Source organism: Arvicola amphibius, chromosome 3 (assembly GCF_903992535.2).
Source record: "Arvicola amphibius chromosome 3, mArvAmp1.2, whole genome shotgun sequence".
In the NCBI taxonomy this organism is placed as follows: domain Eukaryota; kingdom Metazoa; phylum Chordata; class Mammalia; order Rodentia; family Cricetidae; genus Arvicola; species Arvicola amphibius.
This window is the reverse complement of record NC_052049.1, coordinates 89,343,141-89,369,411: the sequence shown is the minus strand read 5'-3', so window position 1 is coordinate 89,369,411 and position 26,271 is coordinate 89,343,141. Positions and strand designations below refer to the sequence as shown.

General features: G+C 49.6%; 1 protein-coding gene across 1 annotated transcript in view; it reads left to right on the top strand.

Moving 5' to 3' along the window:
- The window catches only part of Dnmt1 (DNA methyltransferase 1), a 47,310-nt gene extending 25,247 nt beyond the window's left edge, over positions 1-22,063 (top strand). Inside the window, exons 13-39 of the mRNA XM_038321964.1 lie at positions 1,126-1,160; positions 1,445-1,490; positions 1,583-1,663; positions 1,740-1,849; positions 2,963-3,081; positions 3,312-3,404; positions 4,317-4,468; positions 4,798-4,985; positions 5,076-5,259; positions 7,114-7,211; positions 7,327-7,474; positions 9,127-9,242; positions 9,382-9,583; positions 9,658-9,797; positions 10,757-10,930; positions 12,218-12,436; positions 13,800-13,992; positions 15,711-15,795; positions 16,047-16,175; positions 16,279-16,561; positions 16,687-16,828; positions 18,303-18,469; positions 18,710-18,887; positions 19,695-19,890; positions 20,265-20,548; positions 21,387-21,477; positions 21,745-22,063. Of these exons, the coding sequence (XP_038177892.1) occupies positions 1,126-1,160; positions 1,445-1,490; positions 1,583-1,663; positions 1,740-1,849; positions 2,963-3,081; positions 3,312-3,404; positions 4,317-4,468; positions 4,798-4,985; positions 5,076-5,259; positions 7,114-7,211; positions 7,327-7,474; positions 9,127-9,242; positions 9,382-9,583; positions 9,658-9,797; positions 10,757-10,930; positions 12,218-12,436; positions 13,800-13,992; positions 15,711-15,795; positions 16,047-16,175; positions 16,279-16,561; positions 16,687-16,828; positions 18,303-18,469; positions 18,710-18,887; positions 19,695-19,890; positions 20,265-20,548; positions 21,387-21,477; positions 21,745-21,779 (3,888 nt within the window). The 3' untranslated portion in view covers positions 21,780-22,063. The remainder of the gene's footprint in view (positions 1-1,125; positions 1,161-1,444; positions 1,491-1,582; positions 1,664-1,739; positions 1,850-2,962; positions 3,082-3,311; positions 3,405-4,316; positions 4,469-4,797; positions 4,986-5,075; positions 5,260-7,113; positions 7,212-7,326; positions 7,475-9,126; positions 9,243-9,381; positions 9,584-9,657; positions 9,798-10,756; positions 10,931-12,217; positions 12,437-13,799; positions 13,993-15,710; positions 15,796-16,046; positions 16,176-16,278; positions 16,562-16,686; positions 16,829-18,302; positions 18,470-18,709; positions 18,888-19,694; positions 19,891-20,264; positions 20,549-21,386; positions 21,478-21,744) is intronic.
- The last annotated feature ends 4,208 nt before the right edge of the window (positions 22,064-26,271 follow it).

Genomic DNA, 26,271 nt, shown 5'->3' with positions numbered 1-26,271 from the left:
GCTCTAAAGCTGCAGAGAAACCCTGTCTCGAAAAACCAAAACAAACAAACAAACAAAAAAGGCAGGAGGCAGGCAGATCTCTTCAGTTTGAGGCCAGCCTGGACTATATAGGGACTTATTTCCAGGCCAGCTAGGGCTACATAGTGAGGTCCTATCTCAAAATAAAGTAGCAACATGACTTTCCTTTTTGCATTTTGAAAGTCCTTTTAAATGGAAGTGATTCTATACATTGCCTTTCTCAGCCTACCTGCGATAGGCATCTCCAGTAATGCATGTAGTTTTTGAAGCTTGTGGTTTCAAGACGTCCATGTTTAGGAGGACCCTACAGTTAGCTGTGAGAGAGACTGCTCTGGCTCCCAGAGCACTTCAGTGTTGCTATGCCCTCACGTAGCTTGGTGTAGTACAAGGAGAGACTGGACTCTGCTGTCCTTCTCATGAAAATGGCGTGTCTTTTGTATCAGCGCTTCACTGTTGGGGCCACGCTGAACCTCACTCACCTCGCTAGGGGCCTTGGCCCTGATATAGGAGGTGGGCTTTTTTATTCTTTTGGTTTTTTGCTTTTTATTTGTTCATTCATTCATTCATTTTGGTTTTTCAGAACAGAGTTACTCCGTGTAGCCCTGCCTGCCTGGCTTCAGACTCAGAGATCTTCCTGCCTCTGCATCCCAAATGCTAGGATTAAAGGTGTGTGCCACCACCACCCAGCTCTTTTTTTCTTTTTTTGAGATTGGGTCTTGCCAAATATCCAAGGATGACCTCCAACTCATGGTCCTTCTGCCTTAGGTTTCTGAGTACTGGGTTAGGGCAGGCTTTTCATGGGATTTGGACATTGGTGTGATTTGGGCCTTAGTACCTACCTGACCCTTTACCAGCTTTCTTCCTGAGTTTTGTGACAATAACATATAGGAAGTTTGTTTGTTTGTTGTTTTCGGAGAGAGAGAATAGTGTCCTGGAACTCGTTTTGTAGACCAGGTTGGCCTCAAACTCGGATCCACCTGCTTCCACCTCCTGAGTGCTGAAATTAAAGGTGTGCGCCACCACTATCTGGCAGTATAGGAAGTTGTTAATCTAAAGTGCCATTCAAGCCTAAGGTGTCCTGACTCTGTTCTTCTTGCTCCTGTTTAGGAAGAAAAGAGACGAAAAATGACACCCAAAAAACCGTAAGCACTTCGCTTTCCCTTACAGAGCAGGTGATGCTGTTAGGCAGTTCTAGAGAGGGGTGAGAGGAGGCTGTTCAGCAAACCGCTGCACTAGCCTTAACTTCCTGTGGGTCAGAGTGGAAGCCAGGCACTTTGCTTCTGCTGGGCAACCTCAGTACCATGATGGTCACTGTGGATATTGGCACCAGCATGCCTGGGCTAGCTTAGGAAGAGTTGGTGCAGGGCTGATGGTGGATAGCGTATTCCAGTTTGATGAAATGCCAGCAACCTTGTGCTTCTTCCAGAGTGGAGAAAAAAGCGGCTCGAACCAAATCAGCCGTGATCTCAAAGGTAAGGGCACCTCCAGGAACTTGGCCAGCAACAGCACAGCAGTTCCTAGATGTTGGAGAGCGGCCCTGAGGCCGTACCTGTTCTTCCCACAGACGGATTCACCACGGTGCCCCCAGTGCGGCCAGTTCCTAGATGACCCTGACCTGAAGTACCAGCAACACCTTCCGGATGCTGTGAGTCCGTGCTCTACCTTCACCCTTTCCTCTCCTGCCTCCTGGTATGCCCTTGTCACTGTCCCCTGTCCTTCAGGTGGATGAACTCCAAATGTTGGTCAGTGAGAAACTGTCCATCTATGAATCCAACTCGTCTGGATTTGAAAGCTACGAGTCATCTCCCCAGCACAGGGTGACCTGCTTCAGGTAACCGCCATGCCCTGTGGGTGTGCTCTACTGGTGGACACCTGTGTTCGAGGCATCTGAGTTTAGTCATTAGTTCTAATCATAGGGCTTCTCAAGCTGCCCTCCTTCTGACAGTAGCTAAGAAGCCAATTAAGGTTGAATAGACTTCAGCCACAAATAAAAATTTTATGACTGCTGTTTTTCTGGTTTTTTTTTTTTGGTTTTTTTTGCAGCCTGGGCCAGCCTCAAACTTGATAGGTAGTCAGGATGACCTTGAATTCCTGGCCTTCTGTGCTAATACTCCCATATGTATAGTTCTCTGTGCAAACCAGAGCTTCATTTACATCAGGCAAGCCCTTCACAGCTGAGCCATGTTTCCAGCCCTGGTTTTGATGGAGAAGCAGGACCAGATGTGATGAGGCTGAACCCACAAGTCCTTCTGGGTTGTATGGTGAAGGGGTCCCTTCAGGAGCACCCGTTGGTGTCCCAGTAGCCATCATTTCTGGGTGCTCTTAGATATTGAACCCACCATGGGCTGGAGTTTTTGGGACCATTGGGTCAAGATCCCTGAGTGTGGCTGTGGCAATACTCCCTGCATGTTGGTTAGTGGCTATCTCTCTCCTTACCACTTACCACTGAAACATGGTAGATCTGCCAGTGATCTACAGGGCTTTGTCCTAAATAGGCAGTAGACCTATGGAGCCAGTTAGAGACTGTTTGTAGATAGCAGTCAGCTGTAAATCCCACTGTGGCATCCTCAGAGAACTGAAGCCAGGCTTCTCCTTCACTCAGTTACATAGCCTTTTTTTCTGGTGGGGGAAGATGGCTGAGGGCGTTCAGCCCTTGGCTGGCTAAGTGTGGCCAGTGAACAGGCTTTATGCAGGATCAGGACTGGTACTCCATTTCTTTTTAGTCTGGAGAGAGAAATCAGCAGTCAACTCCAGTTGCTGATAACCTGTGCAGGCAGCTCACAACCAGCCAATTATAACTCTAGCATGTGGTGTGAGACACTGTTGGATGGTGGATATTGCTGAGTCCAGAACCCTCACTTAGTCTGGGTACCTTGAGTCTGACGGTGATTTATGGTCATCGGTGCAGAGCTGGGTGGTGAAGTAATGTTTGTTGCCTGTGTAGTGTATATTGCAATAGAGGTCATCTGTGTCCTGTTGACACTGGTCTCATTGAGAAGAACATTGAACTCTACTTTGCTGGTTGTGCCAAAGCAATTTATGATGAAAATCCATCTGTGGAAGGTACGTGTATTGGTAAAGGTATGTTCAATGTTCAAGGGTTGTTAAAGAAGCAAACAAAACTTGGGAGGCAAGATAGAACCCGTGGGAAGTACTGTTTTGAGAGGAGAGCTCAAAGTCCTGCCATTAACTGAGCAGTGAAGAGGTTGCATGCTGGCTGGGTTTTCTAGCTGGAGAGAGCGAGCTGTGAAGTCTCCATGTCTCGTGTTTCTTAGCGAGACTTTTTTCCACAGGTGGTATTAATTGCAAAAACCTCGGGCCGATCAATGAGTGGTGGATCACTGGCTTTGATGGCGGAGAAAAGGCTCTCATTGGCTTTAGCACCCGTAAGTTTCTGCCTAGTCACAAGTGTCGTGGAACCTCGGCCTGTCTGGGCTTGGTCGACCTTGGAGAGAGGTCTCATCAGGCACAGGGAGGACCTCGTGACCTGTGTTCATCTTTACTGGCCTGAAAGCTGATCCTCCAGTTGTATGACAGGTGTTTACAGCTCAGTGCCGGTCTCAGCTGACTCATTTCCACCTGGCTCCTGCAAGCCCAGGTGGACCTTAGCGAATGGAGAAGTTGGATTCTCGTGGGTTAGGTTGTGGGGTTTTTTAAATTTTAGATTGTTCTGGAAGCTTGGAAGATACATACTTGCCCGTGTTCAGCCTGGAGGCCATCGGATTGAGATGGCTTTAAATTTTTTTGTGTGTGTAATTGTGTGCACCACAGCATACATGTGGGATAGTAGTAATTGATTCTCTCCCTCTACCATGTGAGGCCCTGGATCAAACTCAAGTTGTCAAGCTTGTAGGAAAGTGCCCTTATCTGCTGAGCCATTTTACTGGTTCTGAAACAGCTTTTTAAAATGTATTGCCTGCTGGACATAGCAGTTAACTGTTGTCCTAGCTACTCAGGAAATTGAGGAGTTGGGGCTAGCCTAGGCAACATGACAGGACCCTGTTAAATAAACCAAACAGCCATCTGCATAAATGGTAGGCTCTGGAGGAGCTGGAAATGCTCATAATCACCCTAATTGGACTATTTTTAAAAACCAAGTCATAGCCGGGCGCACGCCTTTAATCCCGGCACTCGGGAGGCAGAGGCAGGCGGATCTCTGAGTTCGAGGCCAGCCTGGTCTACAAGAGCTAGTTCCAGGACAGGCTCTAGAAACCACAGGGAAACCCTGTCTCGAAAAACCAAAAATAAAAAATAAAAATTAAAAAAAAAATAAAAACCAAGTCATGTGTTCTTCCTAGCATTTGCGGAATATATTCTGATGGAACCCAGCCCAGATTATGCGCCAATATTTGGGTTGATGCAGGAGAAAATTTACATCAGTAAGATTGTGGTTGAGTTCCTGCAAAGCAATCCTCACGCCGTCTATGAAGACCTAATAAATAAGATTGAGGTGAGAGCTTTACCTTCTCTAGGAAGGGTTTGGATCCACATGTACACAGCATAGTTGATGCTAGAGAAGACTGTATTCAGAATCAGAACTTCCACCACCACCAGAAGAGTCTTGATAGAAGACTAATGCAACAGGCCTGGGGCGTGGCTTAGTTGTAGTGCCCCTGTCTAGAATCCCCAATGGGGGCCTAGGTGCTCAACTTTTGGTACATTGTTTGTCTAACATACATGAAATACTAGGATCCCTTCACCCAGCCTTACAAGGAGGCAAAACATTGGAAAAATCTGATCATTTTGGTTTTTTTTTCTTCCTCTCTCCCCAAACCAAAGACCACTGTCCCTCCTTCTGCCATTAACCTGAACCGGTTCACAGAGGACTCCCTGCTGCGTCATGCCCAGTTTGTGGTGAACCAGGTAGAGAGTTACGATGATGCCAAGGACAGTGATGAGACGCCCATCTTCTTGACTCCCTGCATGAGAGCCCTGATCAAGCTGGCTGGGGTCACTCTGGGACAGAGGTAAAGATGTAGCAGGAATTAGATGGGAGACTTGAGGCCAGAGAAGGCAGTCTGTGTCTGGTTCCCTAAAATGGTGGCCATCTGTCTCAGGCGAGCGGAGAGACGCTATAACCTCAAAGATTCTACTAAGGAGAAGGACAAAGGGCCCACAAAAGCCACCACCACCAAGTTGGTCTACCAGATCTTTGACACGTTCTTCTCGGAGCAGATCGAGAAGGACGACAAGGAAGACAAGGAGAACGCCTGTAAGCGCCGCCGCTGTGGCGTCTGCGAGGTGAGCAGGCTAGCCTCGCCCGTGAGCCATCCTCAGCTCTTCCTTAGATGTCTAGGAGTCAGTACTCTAGGGGAGCTATCTGTCTTGCCGGACGGGTGGGGTTGAAGTCGAGAGTCCAGGGCCTTTTTAGGTGGATGCCATTGGCTACATAGCCTGGTTTCCTGAGAGATGTTAGCTCTACCTCCATGTCCTGTGGGTGCTGAGAGATGACTGACCCAAGAGCCAGAGTCGCCCCTCAGGCCACATCACACTCTGGAATTCTGTTAGAGCTTCTGCAGAAGTACATGTCTCTCTCAGCTTAGGTTTGTGGCTGCATAAGCCCTCTTGATATGACTTGGGTCTTAATCTAGCTCAGACTGGCCTGGAAGTCTCTATCCTACCTTATTCTTCCAAAAACTGGGTTTATAGACCTGTGCCACCATGGCTGGCTCTTGTGAATACTTTTTGTATAAATGGTCTTGGAATCAACCTGTGTCATATTAACACAAAACCCCAAATTAAAAACAACAACAACAAAAAAAAAACAACAAAACCCTCAATGTGGTTAAGCTGGAGGCACAAGCCTATCCCGACAATGAGGATCAGGATTTCAAGGTCATTCTCAGTTATACTGAGTTTGAGGTCAGCCTGGGCTACAGACCATATACTGAACCATGGCCTGTATGTGCGTGTGTATTCTGACAAGGCTGTCCTGAACCTGCTGGTGCTCCTTCCCCTGCCTCCTGAGAGCTGAGTTGTTGTACTGCATGCCCAGTCCTGTGAGATCAGTTGTCCCAACACCAGCTTACCGGACATGCCTTATGCTATCAAAGGAACTTAAGCGTCCTGAGAGCTCTGAGTGAGAAGACTGTGTGCTATTCTTAGTACACAAGGGACTGCTGGGTTCTTCTTAAGAAGAAGCCATCCTAACCGTGTGACACTCGTTGTCTGTCTTTTTGCAGTTTACTGTTTTGACTTTCCCTGGATGTAGTAGAGCCTTGCCGATCCTTACGCCCACAGTAGTATCCGTCTTTTTCTCGTGGTGTAGGCCTCCTCAGGATACCTGTCCTCGCCTTTATTTGACTTTTTCTCCATGTCCTTGTATTTGATGTTAATTCCTTTTAAAGTTGTTGTCTGTTTCTGAACAAGGGAGCTGGGTGCTTGGTTCCTTTTGGTTACCTTGTTCTCGTGCTGTTGTGTTTTGTTAGTGACTGTCCCCACTGACTCCTTGGAGGCAGGTGGGGGCACTGGTGGCTCTGTAACAACACCTCAGCAGAGCTGCTTGTGAGTTTCTAGGGAATGCTCAGCACCCTGTGTGCCTCCACATACTCGGATGCAGAGGCCCCTTCTGCCCCTTCTCAGGGTGCAGTGTGTCACCTGTGCGTATCTGTCACAGGACCTTAAGTCATAGCTGGATGACCTGATACCTGACACAGGTTACGTCTGAGTAGCTGTCAAGCTTAGGGAATCGTGGGAAGAGTCTGAAGTGCTCAGCGCAGATGCGGTGTACTTTCACACTTACTAGAGGGTGCGCAAAGGCTGCAGTGTGCATGTGGAGGTTGGAAGTAACTTTGGAGTTTTAGTCTTGCTGTGGGTCTTAGGCATTGAACTAAGCTTAGGAGGCTTGGTACCGTTACCCACCAAAACACCTCACTGACCCTGAGCATGCATAGTTTTGAAAGTTCTGGGCTGGGTATGGTGATGCATGCCTTTAATTCCCACCCTGCATTTGTCTGCAGAGGCAGGTGGATCTCAATGAGTTTGAGGTCAGCCAGAACTATGTAGAGAGACCTTGTCTCAAAACAAGAAACCAAACAAAAAAAAAAGTTCCTCCCTGTGAGTGGCTGGTTGATTTACCCTTTTATTATTTTTCAGGTCTGTCAGCAGCCTGAGTGTGGGAAGTGCAAAGCCTGTAAGGATATGGTTAAGTTTGGTGGCACTGGGCGGAGTAAACAGGCTTGCCTCAAGAGGAGGTAGGCTTTACTATGTTCTATTCTGGTAGCAGAAGCCCGGGTGGCAGAGGCAACGACATGGTGTGGGGCTGACAGGATGCTTTCCCAGGGGTTGACGGCAGAGTGTGTTCTGCAGGTGTCCCAACTTGGCCGTGAAGGAGGCAGATGATGACGAGGAAGTTGATGATGACATCCCAGAGTTGCCATCACCCAAAAAGATGCATCAAGGAAAGAAAAAGAAACAGAACAAGGATCGCATCTCCTGGCTTGGACAGCCCTTGAAGGTGAGGCCTCTTCCTCTTGCATGCTGCTGCACACCTGAGCCTAGCCCTGAAGCCAGGAAGCCGCAGGCTCACCTGTGAGAGGCAAGCTGCAACCCAGCTGCTGTCTCCCCCCCCCCCCTTCCCGTATTTAGGAGTAGAATGCAAGGCCTCAGGCACTCTAGGCTGGAGCTCTACAACTGAGCCACATCTCAGCCTCACTGGTAAATCCTGAGCTGCCTCTGTAGCCCAGGCAGCCCATATACTTCTACACTTCACACTACTCCATTTCGACCTCCCAATTGCTAGATTACAGACATATGCCACCATGTCAGCCTTAGGTTTGTTTTTGGTTTTTTTTTTTTTTTTTTTTTTTTAATTTAAAACAGGGTTTCTCTAACTGTCCTGGAACTCTCCATGTAGACCAGGCTAGCCTCTAACGCAGATCTGCTTGCTTCCTGAGTGCTGGGTTTACAAGCATGCAACACCGTGCCAAGTTTAATAGAAATTATTAAACTGGACTGTGGTGGCACACGCCTGTAATCCCAGCACTTGGATGGTAGGCAGATCTGAGTTTGAGGCCTGTCTGATCTACAAAACGAGTTTCAGGACAATCAGAGCTACAGATAGCTACAGCTATCTCAAAACAAACAAAAATTAAAAATAATTTAAGCTGGATGGTGGTGGTGTGCTCGTTTAATACCAGCATTTGGGAGACAGAAGCAGGCAGATCTGTGTTTTAGGCCAGTCTGGTCTATAGAGCAAGTTCTAGGACAGCCAAGGTAATACAGAGAAAGGCATTCATTCAAAAGCCTTGTTTGGTTTGTTTTAAAGATAGGCTCTCACTTTATAGCCCAGGTTGGGTTAGAACTTTTATTTTTTATCAATTTTTTCAGATTTACCACATGTAGTTTTGTTTTTTTTTGTTTTTTTTTTTTTTTGTTTTTTTTTTTTTTTTGTTTTTTTTTTTGCCTATATGTATGTACATGAACCATGTGCATGCCTAGCGCCCACAGGGGTCAAAAGAAGGTATGGAATACCCTGCAGCTGGAGTTATGAATGGTTGTGAGCCACTGTGGGTGCTAGGAACTGAGCCCAGGTTCTCGAACAGCAAAAAGGACTTTCCACTGCTGAACCCTGGACAATCTTGATCCTTTGCTTTGTTCAGCCTTTCAGGTGTTGGGATTACAGGCATATGCTAACAATCCCAGCAACTCATGCCTTTTTCCTTTGGGTTAGGGTTTTACTGTGTAGCTCTGACTGGCCTGGACCTAATGTGGGCTAGGTAAGCCTGCTAGGATTAAAGGTGTGTACCTTTACACCAGGCTTTCTTGATTTCGTTACATTTATTTGTGGATGTACACACATGCCACAGCATGCGTGACTGTCAGAAGACAACCTACGTGAGTCCCTTCTCCATGGAGTGGGTCTCGGGGATCAAACTCAGGTCAAACTTAGTGACAAAACTTTACCCACGGAGCCCTCTTGTTAGCCCTCATGACTATCTAATAAGTCGTGTTTCCACTTCTTTAGGGTGCCTGGGGTGGAGCCCAGAGCCTGGCATCTGGTCAGTGCTCTTTGCACTGCTGATCCACACCCCTAGTCCCAAGTAAATTTCACAGAAAGTTAGGGGAAATGTTGGACATGACCCTCACCCAAGCTCAGATTGGTTTCAGATTGAAGAGAAGAGAACTTACTATCAGAAGGTGTGCATTGATGAAGAGACACTGGAGGTCGGGGACTGCGTCTCTGTCATTCCAGATGATTCCTCCAAGCCGCTATATCTAGCCAGGTGTGTGTCCTCCTTCTGCCAAATTTGAGTGCCTGCTTTTTCATGTCAGACTGAAACCAAAAGATACCCAAGGGTTTATGTGGTCCAGTTCTGCTGGTTACATGAGATATCTGTTCCCTGTCCCGTCTTGCGGCTGCAGGGTCACAGCACTGTGGGAAGACAAGAATGGGCAGATGTTTCATGCGCACTGGTTCTGTGCTGGGACAGACACAGTCCTTGGAGCCACCTCCGACCCGCTGGAGCTGTTCCTGGTGGGCGAGTGTGAGAATATGCAACTCTCCTACATCCACAGCAAGGTCAAGGTCGTCTACAGAGCGCCCTCTGAGAACTGGGCCATGGAGGTGAGTGCCTCCTCTCCTCTCCATACTCCACCCAACCATTAGGAGCAAAGGCTGCCCATGTTTTGTTTCCACAGGGAGGCATGGATCCTGAGACCATGCTGCCAAGGGCTGAGGATGATGGAAAGACCTATTTCTACCAGCTGTGGTACAACCAGGACTATGCAAGGTTTGAATCCCCTCCCAAGACCCAGCCAACAGAGGACAACAAGCACAAGTGAGTGCGCACCAGCTGTAGGCCTTCTCTGCCCCATCCTGCTCTGGGAGCCTTCCATTCTTTCAGGTTTCCAGGGAAACGTTTACTTATTCCCCAGCTGTGTTCTTTTTTCTTTGGGTGTTGTTGTTGTTGTTGTTGTTGTTGTTTTTTGTTGTTTTTTGTTTTGTTTTTCGAGACAGGGTTTCTCTGTGGCTTTGGAGCCTGTCCTGGCACTAGCTCTTATAGACCAGGCTGGCCTCGAACTCACAGAGATCCGCCTGCCTCTGCCTCCGGAGTGCTGGGATTAAAGGCGTGCGCCACCACCGCCCAGCCCCAGTTGTGTTCTTTGCTGACCAAAGAGGCCTGACATTGTGGATGTGTTTAAAATGTGTGGACCTGGCCATGTAGTGGTGCACTCGGGAGGCAGAATCAGGCAGATCTGAGTTCGAGGCCAGCCTGATCTACAGAGTGGGTTCCAGGACAGCCAGGACTTAGAGAAACCCTGTTTAAAGAAAAAAGCATGGACTATCTGGGGGTTGTCATAGATAGGCAAGCATAGCCATCCGTTTAAAAATAGTCATTTCTGCTGGGCAGTGGTAGTGCATGCTTTTATTACCAGCACTTGGGAGGTGGGAGGCAGAGGTAGGCAGATACGTGTTTGAGGCCAACCTGGTCTTCAGGGTGAGTTCCAGGACAGCAGTGCTATATAGAGAAACTTTGACTCAAAAAGCGGGGGGATACTCATTTGTGGTGCTAGGTTGTAGTCCTGGGCTTGGGCATATGCTGGCCGAGGACCCTGCTGTTGATGTACACAGCCCCTGGCTTCTTTGCCAGGCTAGTATTAATTTCTTTGAGCTGTGGTCATAAGGGGCAATTCTCCCAGACTTCTGCAGATACTTTCTCCTCTCGGATTTCAGTGGCTGCTACAGTCACCATTCTGTCACCTCGGAGCCTTGAGTTTCTGCCCTTGGCTTCTACAGGTTCTGCCTATCCTGTATCCGGCTGGGTGAGCTGAGACAGAAAGAAATGCCTAAGGTCCTGGAGCAACTTGATGAGGTGGATGGCCGGCTCTACTGCAGTTGTATCACCAAGAATGGTGTTGTCTACCGACTAGGCGACAGTGTATACCTGCCTCCTGAGGCCTTTACCTTCAAGTGAGTGCCCCATCCGTGGTCCATACCAGTCAGTTGGCTTGATGATCTTTCCAGCTGCTCCCCTTAAGCTAGTGTTTAGGCCTCTCCTTGTGAAGGTTCTGTCACGTGCTGGTAGTGCTCCCGGCACACTGCCTCGGGCCTGTCACCATCTGAGCTGTGTCTGGCTGAGACCTGCAGTGCTGGACAGTCAGTTCTTGGCTCAGCTCTGCATCTGAGCAGCTCTGAGGCCTTGGGGCATAGGCTTCTTCCCTGAATCTTTTTTTCTCGAAGCTGATGGGATCTCCCTGCCAGAACTCCAGCGCTCTATCGGTCTGTTGGATGAGATCTGTGAACAGGACTACCTCAGACTCCGTGTTGGAAGTCAGGACCATCATCTCCCTTTCATCCATTCTACATCCTAAGCGCTAGAGCAAGTTGGAATTGCAGCTCATGTTTCCAAACATAGCTCAGTATCTATAGTTGGAGGATCCATTTTCCTAGTGTCTGGCTTAGTTGCTGTGACCCATGGAACTAAGGAATGAGTGGATACTTCTACATTGATGGTGTTGGGTATTTTACCCAGTCTTGAAATGCTCATCTTTGTCCTATAGGTTGTTCCCTGTGGTGTCATCTACCACATAGAAGCACACCAATTAGGCCACACATAAGCACTCAGGGGTGCTCTAGGGCTCGAAAGTCAACTGCTAGCCAAAGTGGGAGCCACCTTGGAAGATCACCTTCTGTGTCCTTGTGGGTAGAGTAGCTTTGCTATGAGTTGGACCAAATTCAAGCTTTCTGAGACTCCATCCTTCACATCACGTTTGCATTGGTGCTCCGTAGTCAGGGAAGTGACCACAGCGAGTCCCCGAGGCCCGGGGCTTCTTGGAGCACCGTGGTGGTGCTCGTGGCGGACACTGGGGAGATGGTCCCTGTGCCGTCTTAGAAGCTGCTGTTTTCCAGTGCAGTGTCTCCTAGAACATCTCAACTTGTGTCTGCTGACAGCACCTTGTCAAGCACCAGTCGGCAGTGCACTGTGCTGCATGGCTGGGAGGTACCTCCGGGTTGGCCTACCTGGAACTCCTGAACCTCCTGTTTCAGTTTGTTTCCCAAATCCTGGGATGACAAGCATGTGTAGCCACAGCCCCCTGAGCTCTGAGAGCTGAGTGGTATTTTAAACAGATTTCATTTGAAATATCTTTCATTAATGGTACTAGGCTGTACCAACTCATGAGGAATCAGCTCACTCCAACCTGTCGTCTGGACTCTTAAGGCCTCGAGCTCCGTTATATCCTTTATTCCTCTCTGCAGCATCAAGCTGGCTAGCCCCTTGAAACGTTCAAAGAAGGAGCCTGTGGATGAGAGCCTGTACCCTGAGCATTACCGCAAGTATTCTGACTACATCAAAGGAAGCAACCTGGATGCTCCTGAGCCCTATCGCATCGGCCGGATCAAAGCAATCCATTGTGGCAAGAAGAATGGCAAGGCCAACGAAGCAGACATCAAGATCAGGCTCAACAAGTTCTACAGGTCGGTGTGGATTCTGCCTGCTGGAAGGCCCTTCCAAGAAGGCTCTGCTTGCACAGATGGCTGCTTCTAGTTATCCTGGGGGCATGGGTGTATTGCATACCTGTGGCCTTGGTAGGGGGGTGTAGGTGTGGCTAAGTTGGGAGCCTGTGTCTAGCAAATGGAGTACTGTGGGCTCCAATTCAACCTGTAAGAAACAAAAGCTGCAGAGTGGCAGGGAGTGTGTCCTGGTTTGTCTAGGTGCTTTGCCCAAACCAGTCTCCTGTTCAAGTCTTCACCGCTCTCAATCCCTCTGTTCTGCACCTTCTTTACTGGTTCTGGGTGTTTTTGTTTTTTTTTTTTTTCCAGCCCTTGGCTTTACTAAACACTCCACATACACTTTATGTACTTGTGCGTGCACTCGTGAAAGCATGGCTTCTGTTTGGAGATAGGGTTCAACAGTAGAAAGTAGAAAGGCAGTAGAAAGGGGGCTACGGGGAAAGAAAACTGGCCCTGATGACCTGTGTGTGCTTGTTTAACCAGCACACCTAGAACTTGAGATCCCCTGTATCAGCATCCCAAGTACTAGGATAATAGGCACCTGTTACTACACCTGATTTTTCTGGAGTCTTTGTAATGATCAACGTGGTTAGAAAAGAATGGGGCACTCGGCATTGATGGGCAGGATGAAGCAGAACATCCCTGATCTGGTTCCCAGGAATTCCATTTCTGCAGTGGGGTTGGGTCCAAGTAAGGGTGGTGTTCACCATGCCGATGGAACTGGGATGTGTGATCTTTCCATGATGCTGTTTATAGGTTGAGCATACCCAAACCAAAGTACTCAAATTACACAGCTGACCTCTCTGACAGGCTACCTCAAGTGTTAATGCCATGTAAGGGCTGGAGAGATGGCTCAGTGCTTTAGATTTGATAAGTTTAATTCCCAGCACTTATACATGGTGGCTCAAAATTGTCTTAATTCCAGTTCCACGGGATTCGATGCCCCCTTCTGGCCTCCATGGGCACTGTATTCACCTGTTGACTGACATACAAGCCAGCAGAGCGCCCATACACATTGAATAAGAATGAATAAATCCTTTTTAAAATGCTGTCTAAGATGTCCTGTAGAGACCGGGTTGGTGGTAGTTGTCTGTAGTCCCAGCACTTGAGGTGTTGTGGCAGGAGAACCGCTGAGCTGGAGGTCATCCTGGGAAGCACTGTCTCAAACAATAAAGGCCTTGAGGTATGAGGTGTACAAGACTGACAAGATCCCTATTGTCTCACTCAACTCCCCAATTGCTGGTTCCAGGCATTGCAGATGAGGGTGCTTTGACCTGTGATTATAAACTTGTGGTAAAGTAATACTTACCTGGTGTCCGCTTTACAGGCCTGAGAACACCCACAAATCCACCTCGGCAACCTACCATTCAGACATCAACCTGCTGTACTGGAGTGACGAGGAAGCCGTGGTGGACTTCAGTGACGTGCAAGGCCGCTGTACTGTGGAGTACGGGGAAGACCTGCTTGAAAGCATCCAGGATTACTCACAGGGGGGCCCTGACCGCTTCTACTTCCTTGAGGTGGAGCCAGACTTCAGGGGCAAATGTGCGAGAGTGGGGTGCCCAAGAAAGCAGCTCAGTCTGGGGTAGAGCTCGGTGATAGGCTGGATCGTGCTAGACTTGGTCCTGGATCTATCTTAGGATAGGAGATACAAGGAAGACTACGGAAGCAGCTGATGTGCAGTGGGTTTGGTTTTTGTTGGTTTTGAGATAGGGTCTCACTGTATATTTATATAGCCCTGAAACTATAGGTAGACCAAACTGGCCTTGAACTGGCAGATCCACCTGCCTTTTCCTTCCAAGTGCTGGAATTAAAGGCTTGTGGTACCCGCCCTACCCAACCTATAGTCTTTTGGTTTTTCAAGATTTTTGGATTTTTGTGTATCCCTGAACTGTTTCTGTAGACAGGGCTGGCCTTGAACTTAGAAACCCACCTGCCTCTAACTCGCTGGCATGTACCACCACCACCTGACATCTGTGTAGAACCTTAGGAGTAGGATTTTGACTTTGAAAGAAAACAAGGCAGCTGGAGATATGGCTTGATCCAGTAGAACTCTTGCCTAACATGCACAAAGCCCTGGGTTGGGAGGCAGGATTGGATGTTCAGAAGGAGACTGGTGTTGGATGCCCAAGGCATAGGGCACATTACTTAACAGAGCTGCATGCCCATGTCAGCACATGACCCAGGCCTGTGATAGCAGGTGGTTCTGGAGTTCAGTGCTTAGCTTTTGCTTTTCTGGGTTTGGTTTGGGTTGTTGTTTTCCAAGACAAGATTTATTTATTTGTTTGTTTGTTTGTTTGTTTGTTTGTTTTTCGAGACAGGGTTTCCCTGTAGTTTCTAGAGCCTGTCCTGGAACTAGCTCTTGTAGACCAGGCTGGCCTCGAACTCAGAGATCCGCCTGCCTCTGCCTCCCGAGTGCTGGGATTAAAGGCGTGCGCCACCACCGCCTGGCCCAAGACAAGATTTTTGTATATAAAACAGTCCTGGAACTCGCTATGTAGCCCAGCTGTCCTCGAACTCACAGAGCGCCACCTATCTCTGCTTCCCGACTGCTGAGATTAAAGGTGTGCACCACTACTGCCCAGCTTTGTTTTTGTTTTGTTTTTGAGATAGAATTTTTCTTTGTAGCCCTGGCTGCTCTAGATTTAAGAGTAAAAATTGAGAGTGTAACATTTTACTAACGTCATTAAAATTTATCTGAGGGACTGTTTTGAAGGCCTCTACCAACCATACCTAGGGTCTTGGTATGTGTTGGGAAGAGTACACTGTCTTCTGTCTCTTGTGACCAGGTAGTGGCCATGGTTTTGAGAAAGGATCCAAGATCCTCTTGTACTGACCCATTTGAGTACCTGGAGCTTGGGTCTTCAATGTTGTTAAGTGTCCATTTTTTTTTTTTTTTTCTGTGTGCATGTTTATGTGACATTGGACAGCAGGCTCCCATAATGCCCTCCCTTTCCTTCAAATGTATGCTCTGGGTGCTTTAAGTAGCAGATGTTGGTGCAGACCATGAGAGGGTTAATAGAAGTGATTTTAGACAGCCTCTCTGTAGTGTGGAATGGCCTCGGCCTCAGCACCATGACCAGCTGGCTATAGTCTTGTCTCTTTCCAATAATAAGATCAGACTTTGTTGGTGGCTGATTGGCTGTGGTCCTCCTAGGGAATAAGATTATCAGACCAAGTTCTTAAGCTGTGGGGGGTCCGTGCATTTCTTCTTAACTAATATGGCTCATCTCTGCAGGCCTACAATGCAAAGAGCAAAAGCTTCGAAGACCCTCCAAACCACGCCCGCAACCCTGGGAATAAAGGGAAAGGGAAGGGGAAAGGTGTGTCCCGTCTGTTGCTCCCCTGTATATATGGTTTTCAGGAGACAAGGTTGGTGTTGTCCAAGCTAGCCCGGAGCCCTGAAGTTTCCCGCCTCAACCTCTCAGATTCTGCCCATGTTTGGGAGGCTGAATCGGGAAGGTCTCCCAAGAGGCTGCTCTTAAGTCACAAAGACAAGGTCTCCTGAAAAAAGCCTCTGAGGAGAGCCATCTGGTGGGCCCTTCTCACAGCTGATGGCCTATTCCTCCTTTAGGGAAAGGGAAGGCAAAGAGTCAGGCGTCAGAGCCCAGAGAGCCCGAGACAGCTATCAAGTTGCCCAAGCTCCGGACTCTGGATGTGTTTTCTGGCTGTGGAGGGTTGTCAGAAGGATTCCACCAAGCAGGTAGGTACTGGTTGTGCAGACTCCGGCCTGGCTGGGCAAGGCGAGGCGGCCACGGTGTGTCTGAGCAAATGAAAACAACAAACCTCTGCTCTCTGTCCCCTAGGCATCTCTGAGACACTATGGGCCATTGAGATGTGGGACCCAGCAGCCCAGGCATTTCGGCTGAACAACCCTGGCTCCACGGTGTTCACAGAGGACTGCAATGTGCTGCTGAAGTTGGTCATGGCTGGCAAGGTGACCAACTCCCTGGGCCAGAGGCTGCCGCAGAAGGGCGATGTGGAGATGCTGTGTGGTGGACCACCGTGCCAAGGTTTCAGCGGCATGAACCGTTTCAACTCCCGAACTTACTCCAAGTTCAAAAACTCCCTGGTAGTCTCCTTCCTCAGGTAAGCATGGACAGCCCTCTGTCATTTGCTGTCTGGGGGCAGCTCTCGGCTAGATGCGGCTTTGTGGGAGGGAGCCCCTCTCTGATGGGAGATGGACTGTGACCTTTGTCCTTCCTGCCCCACAGCTACTGTGACTACTACCGGCCGCGGTTCTTCCTGCTGGAGAATGTCAGGAACTTTGTGTCCTTCAAGCGCTCCATGGTGCTGAAGCTCACACTGCGCTGCCTGGTCCGCATGGGCTACCAGTGCACCTTTGGTGTGCTGCAGGTGGGCCTCCCGCACTGCAGTCACCTGGACTGCTGCCCACCATCACTAACCGGGAGACTGTTCAGGCCTGCTGGGTAGCAGAGGGCTGCGTGATCACTAGTGTGTTGGTGAGGATAGAGGCAGCTCAGCTCAGACAGAAAGGTTATAGGATTAGCCAGTGTGGTGGTGCCTGCCTTTAATCCCACCTCTAGAAGCGGGTAGGTAAATCTGAGTTTGACACTAGCCTGATCTACAGAGCGATTTCTAGCACAGCTAGAGCTGCAAAGAAACCCCACCTCCCCCTCTCCCCCCAAGACAGGGTTTCTCTGTAGCTTTGGAGCCTGTCCTGGAACTAGCTCTTGTAGACCAGGCTGACCTTGAACTCAGAGATCTGCCTGCCTCTGCCTCCCGAGTGCTTGGATTAAAGGTGTGCACCCCCACTGCCCGGCCTAAGAACCCCTGTCTTGAAAGAAACACGGGGTGACCAGGTGTGGTGGCACAGGCCTGTTGTTCCGGTCTTAAAGGCTGAAGTGGAAGATCACGGGCTCAAGGCCAGTGTCTCAAGATTAGAGCTGGGCTGTAGCGGAGTGCAGTGCACTCACAAGTAACACATGGGTAACTGCACATTTGCCAAAGGTAACCAGGGTTGGCTGGGGCCCAGTTGGTAGAGCACTTAGTAACCTTCAGTAAGCCTGGGTTCCTTTCCCATCACCACTAGCCCAAATATGGTTGCACACACCTGTCATCCCAACAAGTAGGCAGTGGGTAGGTGTCGGATCAGGACTTTAAGATGTCATCTTTGTCTACATAGCAAGTTTGTGGCCAGCCTGGGCTACATGAAACCTTGATTCCAAACTCAAACATCCAATGGGTGCTGAAGTCACAAGAGCCCGCATGGGGGAAGTGCTGCATTCCCACCCTTTGCCTGTAGCCAGGCCTGCTCACCAGCAGGCCTGTGACTGTTGGAGTGGGGGCCCCCAGCTCCCTGTTGTCCTTACCACTTCTGCAGTGTCCCCTAAAAGGGGCTGTCAGTGACAGTAGATAAAGTGGCCCCCAGCAGAACCTGAGATTCTGAGAATCCAATGCAGACTTGGGGTTGGGGCTCTCCAGTTGGTCACCCAGAGGTCTTGCCTCCCCTTCAAGCCCATGAGTCGCTGTGAGGAGAGGGAAAGACAAAAACAGGTGGTAGATTAATATTTTGGGGGACTGGGGCTTGACAGAATTGGGGTGGCAGGGAGCTTACAAAGACAAGTGACTAATTCTGGAAATTCAAATTATTGTAGTCTTAAGGATTGGTGACCATTTAACCAAAATGGGAATTTTGCAAATGGCGTGGCCCTGGCTGACAAGCAAGCGCTGCTCTTGTTGGTCAGTTGCAGTGTTGACTTGATGAGTTGCAGGTGCATTACCTGCTTCCCAATCCTGGTTCTCGGCCCGGAGACCAGCTAGGCAAACACCCTGCCTGATGCCACCTGTCTCCATTCCCCTCTTAAAGGCTGGACAGTATGGTGTGGCTCAGACGCGGAGACGGGCCATCATCTTGGCTGCAGCCCCAGGAGAGAAGCTGCCTCTGTTTCCAGAGCCTCTGCATGTGTTTGCACCCCGTGCTTGCCAGCTGAGTGTTGTGGTGGATGACAAGAAGTTTGTTAGCAACATCACCAGGTAGGAGCTGAACTCAGCACACCAAGAGCGGGACAGTGGCAGTAGGTCATGATTCCTGGGTCACTGAGGTTTGTGCCAGGCTCTATCTGGAAGCTCAGTGCTATTGCAAGTCTAAGCCATTCCAGCCTCAAGTTCTGCCTTGTCGCAGGCAGCTGGTTTGAGTAGAGCACACACTACAGCTGCCCCCCACATCAGCAGAGACTGCCTGCATGATATCTAAGAAGGCACCCTCTGCTGCAGGTTGACCTCGGGCCCCTTCCGAACCATCACGGTGCGGGATACCATGTCCGACCTCCCTGAGATCCAGAATGGAGCCTCGGCACCTGAGATTTCCTACAATGGAGAGCCACAGTCCTGGTTCCAGAGGCAGCTGCGGGGCTCACACTACCAGCCCATCCTCAGGGATCATATCTGCAAGGTAGCGGTTCCTAGCCGCCCAGCTAGCTTAAACCCAAAATAATCACACAAACTTAATTAAATCAGCTGCTTGGCCCATTAGCTCTAGCTTCTTATTGGCTAACTCTTATATTAATTTAACCCATTTCTATTAATCTGTATATCACCATGTGGATGTGGCTTACTGGGTAAAGTTCCCAGCGTCTTATCTCTCTGATTCCGCCCTTCCTCCCAGCATTCAGTTCGGTTTTCTCCACCTACCTAAATTCTGCCCTGCTATAGGTCCAAAGCAGTTTCTTTATTCATTGATGGTAATCCCACATCACCTCCCCCTTTCTGTTTAAATAAAAAGGAAGGTTTTAACTTTAGCATAGTAAAATTACATAAAACATATGAACCTCCCACACCACCCTGAGTCTGCTTCCTGGGGTCTTGCCTGGCCCAACTTCTCTCTGGGCTTTCTGGCACCTCCACAGGCCTGCAGGCTCAACATCTCAGGTCTCCCACCCCTGTGGCCAGTAGTGTCATCCTCAGGTGGCACTGGAGCAGCAAGCATCCAAGTGCCTCCCCCAATACACCCTCTAACTGCTTTTCCGTATGGACTCACACACTGGACTGCCCCTTTGTGTGCTTCCCTGGCTGGCCTCACACTGGACCCTTGTCCTGTGCATTCTTCTCAGATGTTTCTCTAGGCATGCCCTTGGCTCCATTCTTATGTAATCAGCTCTTAGAGCTAGGGCTGGGTAGCAGTCTCCTGATAGGATCTGAGCCTCTGGTTCCCTCTTGTGCTTCCTGACCTGGATTTCAGCTGGGATTCCCTGTGTTCTAGGATATGAGCCCGTTGGTGGCTGCTCGCATGCGGAACATTCCACTGTTCCCAGGATCGGATTGGCGTGACCTGCCCAACATAGAAGTGCTGCTGACAGATGGCACTACGACCAGGAAGCTGCGCTACACCTTCCATGACAGGAAGAATGGCCGCAGCAGCACTGGTGCAATGCGTGGGGTCTGTTCCTGTGCAGAAGGTGGGACCCCAGGCTTTAGTCATCCCACTTTCACTCCTTGTCTCCCACAAACGTGGATTCCATGACTACAGCCCTGTGTGGTCTGGCCGCTTAGCGGGGTGGCTTCCTAGGGCTCCCTAGCAGTCTCCACTTGACACCTGCTTGTTAACCCAGAGGCTCTGCCACGCCTGGGTGCTGCTAATGCGTGCCAGAGTGAGGTTAAACAGTTGTGCCTCTGCAAAGGGGGACCAGATGCTCTGTGCCTGGATTAGGCAGCCATCAGAGTCCCCTTCCCTCCCCCTGGGAAGCCCCTTTGCCAGAGGTAAGTGCCCCAGAGTCTGAGTCTCCCTGTGGCCTGGCACCAGCCCTGGCTATAGCACAGTATTCTGTTGCAGCTGGCAAGTCCTGCGACCCCACGGCCAGGCAGTTCAACACCCTCATCCCCTGGTGCCTGCCGCACACTGGGAACCGGCACAACCACTGGGCCGGCCTCTATGGGCGCCTGGAGTGGGATGGCTTCTTCAGCACCACTGTCACCAACCCTGAGCCCATGGGCAAGCAGGGCCGTGTGCTCCACCCAGAGCAGCACCGGGTGGTGAGCGTGCGGGAGTGTGCCCGCTCCCAGGGCTTTCCGGACACCTACCGGTTCTTCGGCAACATCCTGGACAGACACCGGCAGGTTAGCCCAGCACCAGAGCTTGTTGCCAAGCGGCCTCAGCTCTCATGTAGGGAGTGGGGCCCAGGGCTTGTGACTCGGGCTGTGTCACTGAGAGTATGGGGCAGCAGCAGCAACACAGTAGCACAAATGTCATTCCCAGGCTGGCTATCCCTAGTTAGGAGCTACTATTGAAAGAAAGAGGTCCATCAAAAATACTGGCCTGTGGGGGCTGGAGAGATGGCTCAGAGGTTAAGAGCATTGCCTGCTCTTCCAAAGGTCCTGAGTTCAATTCCCAGCAACCACATGGTGGCTCACAACCATCTATAATGGGGTCTGGTGCCCTCTTCTGGCCTGCAGGCATACACACAGACAGAATGTTGTATACATAATAAATAAATATTTAAAAAAAAAATAATGGCCTGGCCTGGCCTGGGCTCCATACAGACCAGCCCCAGGCTCCCTCAGGCCCTTGTTTGGCTCATAGTGGAAATCACAGTGGGCTTCGGGGTCTCTGTGTTTTGCTTCCAGATTTTCCTAAAGCCTTTTAAAAGCTTACTGTCAGCTAGGTGTGGTGGCTCACACCTTTAATCCCAGCACTGGAGAGGCAGAAGCAGGTTGATCCGAGTTCCCAGCCAGCTTGGTCTGTTTAGAGAGACCCAGCCTTAAAACAGAGTAAACGAACAAACAAAAAACTCCCTGTTAGTGGACTGTGGTCTGAGGGCATCACAATGGAAGGCCTGTGCCACTTGAATAGACTGAGTCTCTAATGTCCAGGTCACTGTCCTGCCTTGGTCAGAGCTGAGGCAGGCAACTAGTGACACCCAGTGACAATCTGATGTTGCCTCTTTCCTTCCCACAGGTGGGTAACGCCGTGCCACCACCACTGGCCAAAGCCATTGGCCTTGAGATAAAACTCTGTATGCTAGCCAAAGCTCAGGAGATGGCCTCAGGTACGTGCTGCTTCCCTCATAGCTAGCTCTAGGCCCTGGGACTTGGGCACAGCCCCAGCTCCACCTGAGGACAGAGTAGTGGAAGGGAGGGCTCACTGCTATGGCTTTGGAGGCTCTGTGAACCTTCCTGCTGACCAACATGGTCAGCAGCCACCAGAGTGCAGGAACTGCATGTCTCAGTGCTGACTGTCGTCAGCTGATGCTCCAGCCGTGAGCTTGCATGCCACTGTGTGCTCAGTTAGGTAACTTCTGCTTTCCTCTCTTCAGCTGAAGTTAAAAAGGAGACTGCCCCGACGGAATAGTCCTGCTCTTGCCCAGAGCCCTGTATGCACTGATGTTTTTAACTGTCGAGCCCCAGCATTTGAAATGTTGTGCACAGTGTCTGTAGCCATGGCTGACACTAAGCTGTTTGTGTGAGGTTGCTTTGTGACCAAGCCGTGCAGTACTTTGTGCATTCTGGATTTTAACGTTTTTTTGGTTTTTAATTCTGTATTCTATCAGATCTGCCACTGCAGGTGGCAAACAAGACTTGATGTAGTTTTTATATGTTGTAATATTTCTTCAAATAAAGCGCTTCTATAAAGCACCCAGGTAGCGATTGGTTTCTCTCACTGCTTCCCCACCAACAAGAGGGGAAAGGACCTCCAGCTTGAAGGCATTCGTGGAGGTGCATCTGCCTCACGGGATACATTTCTGTGACTCAGCTTTGGGCAGTGAGAGGCAAATGGAACTTTCTAATAAGGCTTTCCAGAAAGCCTCTTTAGAAAATGGTCTTGGGGGCTTGGGAGATGGCTCAGAGTCTGAGTACTGTCCCCAGCAACCACGTGGTGGCTCACAACCATCCATAGTGAGATCTTGTGCTCGTCTGGTGTGCAGACAGACATGCAGGCAGAACACTGTATATATAATAAATCTTTTAAAAAAAAGATTTTGGCTATCTTTGTGACTACTTTACACTTTTGTTTTGGAGTTGACTGTGGTGTCTGGAAATGCACAGCCGTTCTGTGGCCATGATACCTGGGTGGATGCAAGGGGAGAGGAGGAACCACAGCTGAACTGCCCTCTATACCCTACCCGTCTGCCCTCATGCAGAGCTCCAGTTGGCTTAAGACCTGCCTGGGTGGTCTGACTTGATGTACTGATTCTACGTGAACAGAACTTCAGTTTATCCTTAGGAAATGTCAACTATAAAATGCAAATGTTTATCAAATTTGCTCTCCACTTCATGAGTCATAAGTGTGCCAAGGCCAGGGGCAAAGTGACTCAAGCCCTCCGGAGCAAACAGGAATGACCTAAACTGAGGGCATCCTGTAGCCCTTCTCATCTGGCTCAAAGTCTGCGGAAACTCCAGGTCACTGGGCATACCCTTTTCTCTCTCCCTCCCTCTCTCCCTCTCTCCCTCTCTCCCTCTCTCCCTCTCTCCCTCTCTCCCTCTCTCCCTCCCTCCCTCCCTCCCTCCCTCCCTCTCTCTCTCTCTCTCTCTCTCTCTCTCTCTCTCTCTCTCTCTCTCTCTCTCTCTCTCTCTCTCTCTCTCTCTCTCTCTGTTTTTCGAGGCAGGGTTTCCCTGTGGTTTCTAGAGCCTGTCCTGGAACTAGCTCTCGTAGACCAGGCTGGCCTCGAACTCAGAGATCCGCCTGCCTCTGCATCCCGAGTGCTGGGATTAAAGGCGTGCACCACCACTGCCCAGCTGTTTCTTTCTTTTGATGTATTTTGTAACCATGTCTGACCACTATGTTCACTGTGTAGCTGTAGCTGTTTCCTATTAACAAGGTGACATCATGACCAAAGCCACTTACAGAACACTTAATTGGGGGCTTGTTTCCAGTTTCAGAGAGTCTGTGGTCATCATGGCATGGTGGCAGGCAAGCATGGTGCTGGAATGGTAGCTGAGAACTTAACATTTGATCCACAAGCAGGAGGCAGAGAGACACTGGACCTGGAGTGACATTTTGAAACATCAAAGCCCATCCCCACGACACACCTCCTCTGTGGGACAATGGTAGACTTGCCACTTGTATTGGTTTAATAAAACTCGATTGTCTAGGGGCTGGAGAGATGGCTCAGTGGTTAAGAGCGCTGCCTGCTCTTCCAAAGGTCCTGAGTTCAATTCCCAGCAACCACATGGTGGCTCACAACCATCTGTAATGGGGTCTGGTGCCCTCTTCTGGTCTGCAGGCACACGCACAGACAGAATATTGTATACATAATAAATAAATAAATATTTAAAAAAAAAAAACTCGATTGTCTAGTAGCCAGGCAGGAAGTATATGTGGGGTGACCAGAACAGGAGAATTCTGGGAAGAGGAAAGGAGGCTGTCTGCAGTCATCACCCAGGCGCAGAGGAAGCAAGATGAGAATGCCTCACTGAGAAAGGGTACCAAGCCATGAGGCGAACACAGACAAGAATTATGGGTTAATTTAAGATGTAAGAGATAGCTAGAAATATGCTTAAGCTACTGGCCAAACAGTATTACAATTAATATAGTTTTGTGTGATTATTTTGGGTCTGTGCGGCCAGGAACAAATGAGCAACCTCTGTCAACATACCTCCAATAAGCCTGCACTTTCTAATCCTTTCCAGACAGTTCCACCAGCTAAGGACCAAGCATTCAAATATATGAGCCCATTCTCATTCAAATCACTGAACCCTGGCTGGCCTGGAGCTCTGTATAAACCAGGTTGGCCGCAGAAGATCTGCCAGCCCCTGCCTCCCAAGCATAGCACTGTAGCTGACAGTTTTTAATTGCACTTTTGGGGGGTAGGGGTTGAAATGGCCCCATTATGTAGCCCTGGCTGGCCTGGAAACTCACTATATAGACCAGACTGGTCTTGAACTTAGATCTGTTTGCCTCTCCCCTCTAAAGGTGTGTGTTACCGTGCTCGACGTTGCAGCCTATTTAGTGTGCCAGCGTGTCCTTGTGTTCTCTGGTGCACATATAGACTTCAGAGGGCAAGCTGGGGGATTTCCTTCCACCACAAACGGGCATTGTGCTTAGTGGCAAGCTCTTACCGGCTGAGTCACCCTGACCGCTTGAGAATAGTCTTTATGAACCAGTGAACTCATCTTCGGCATTAGAGAAGTGCACGAGTTGCTTTGGAGTCCTTAAAGAGGAACAGCACCAAGCCCTTTCCTGACCCTGCCAATTGTCCCTAAGTATAACTTGTTTATCATACTTGTTGAGGAAACTTGTGTCCACTACCAAAACTACTGAACACAGAGGTGGAGGCTGGAGAGACGGCACAGGAGTTAAGAGTACTGTCTGCTCTTTTAAAAGGACACGTTTGCTTATCAGCACCCACAGGATGAATTACAGCTACCTGTAACTCTCGTCCCAGGGATCTGGCACCCTCTTCTGGGCTCTTTGGGTACAACACTAATGCATGTATACACTGAGGCAAAACACTGACGTACGGTCTCCTGCAGCCCAAACTGGCCTTGAACTTCTACCCCGCCTGTCTAGACCTCCTGGCTAACATAACCAGCGCGTCCTGCTACTGCACCCTAAGTTTGCTGATTCACACTTCCTTTTTTGGGGGTGGTCACTTGTAAAGGGGTAGGACACAATGGAGCAGTATTTCTTCCGGTGCAGCTCTGGATGGCCTGCTGTCCCCATTCTCTTTGGTTTGTACATGTATGATGTGTGTGCCTGCAGGTATGCACACCTGTGAGTGCATATGTGCAGGCCAGAAGAGGCCGGAAGTGTTCTCTGTCACTTGCCACGTTATTCCTCGAAACAGTCCCTCACTGAGCCCAGAGCTCACCGTGGTTTTGCTACACTGGCAGCCAGCAAGTCTTAGTGATCCTCCTATGCCTGCCCCCTGGTGCTGGGTTTGTAGGTCCAGGAGGCCATGACCAGACTTTTACATGGTGCTGGGGATCTGAACTGGGCTCCTCAAGTTTGCTCTTCAGCAATTTCATACATGTATAATGTGTTCTAGGTTACCTGCCTCCCATCCTTGTTACTACTCCCCCATTCTCCCGCCTACCGTCATGCCTTTCTGTTTTGTGACAGGTTTTAACCTGGGCCATCTCTATCACCACAGAGCAGGGACAATTCACTGGAGCCTAGTGGGCTCACCCTTGGGCACACAGCTCAAGTTGGTGACTTCTAGAATCCATATCTGCCAATAGTTCCGCGGGAAGGGCAGGGCTGCAGAGGAGCCCCATAGCTGACTGTGGCCAGGCCAGTCCTGTGCAGCTTAGTTGCCGAAGCTGCCGAGAGCTTGTCTGCATGTCTGCAATGCCTGTCTTATCCTGAAGACACACTGCAGCCTTCTGCTTGGCACACTCTTCCCTGCCCTCATTTCAGTGGCGTGAAAGCCTGGTTGTGGCTGAATCACCACTTGCTCTCAGAATCCTGAGCAGCCTCAATCTGCACCTGCCTCCCGCCACTGTCCAGGTCAGGTGCTCTTGAGGTCTCCTTTTTGTTTTCATGGGACAGGGTCTCACTTTGTAGCAAGTTCAAAGTGCCTTGAACATGAAGTGATCTTGCTTCTTTGACCCGAGTGTGGGATCATTGGTGTGAGCAATGGCCTGAGATAGTTTCTCACAGTGTTTTGAGACAGGTTTCATTTTGTAGCTCAGGCTAGCCTGGAGTTCATTTGTGTAATCCAGGATGATTGCAAGCTGGCATGATGCTTCTGCCTCAGACTCTCTTCTGGTGCTGAGGTTACAGGTATGAGTCACCATTCCTAGCTGCGTGTTTCTGTCTGTTCCAAAGGATTCATCTAGTGTATGGCAGAGGACTATGCAAAGCATTGCCAGCAGATGCAGCTTCTTTGCTTTGTTTTTGT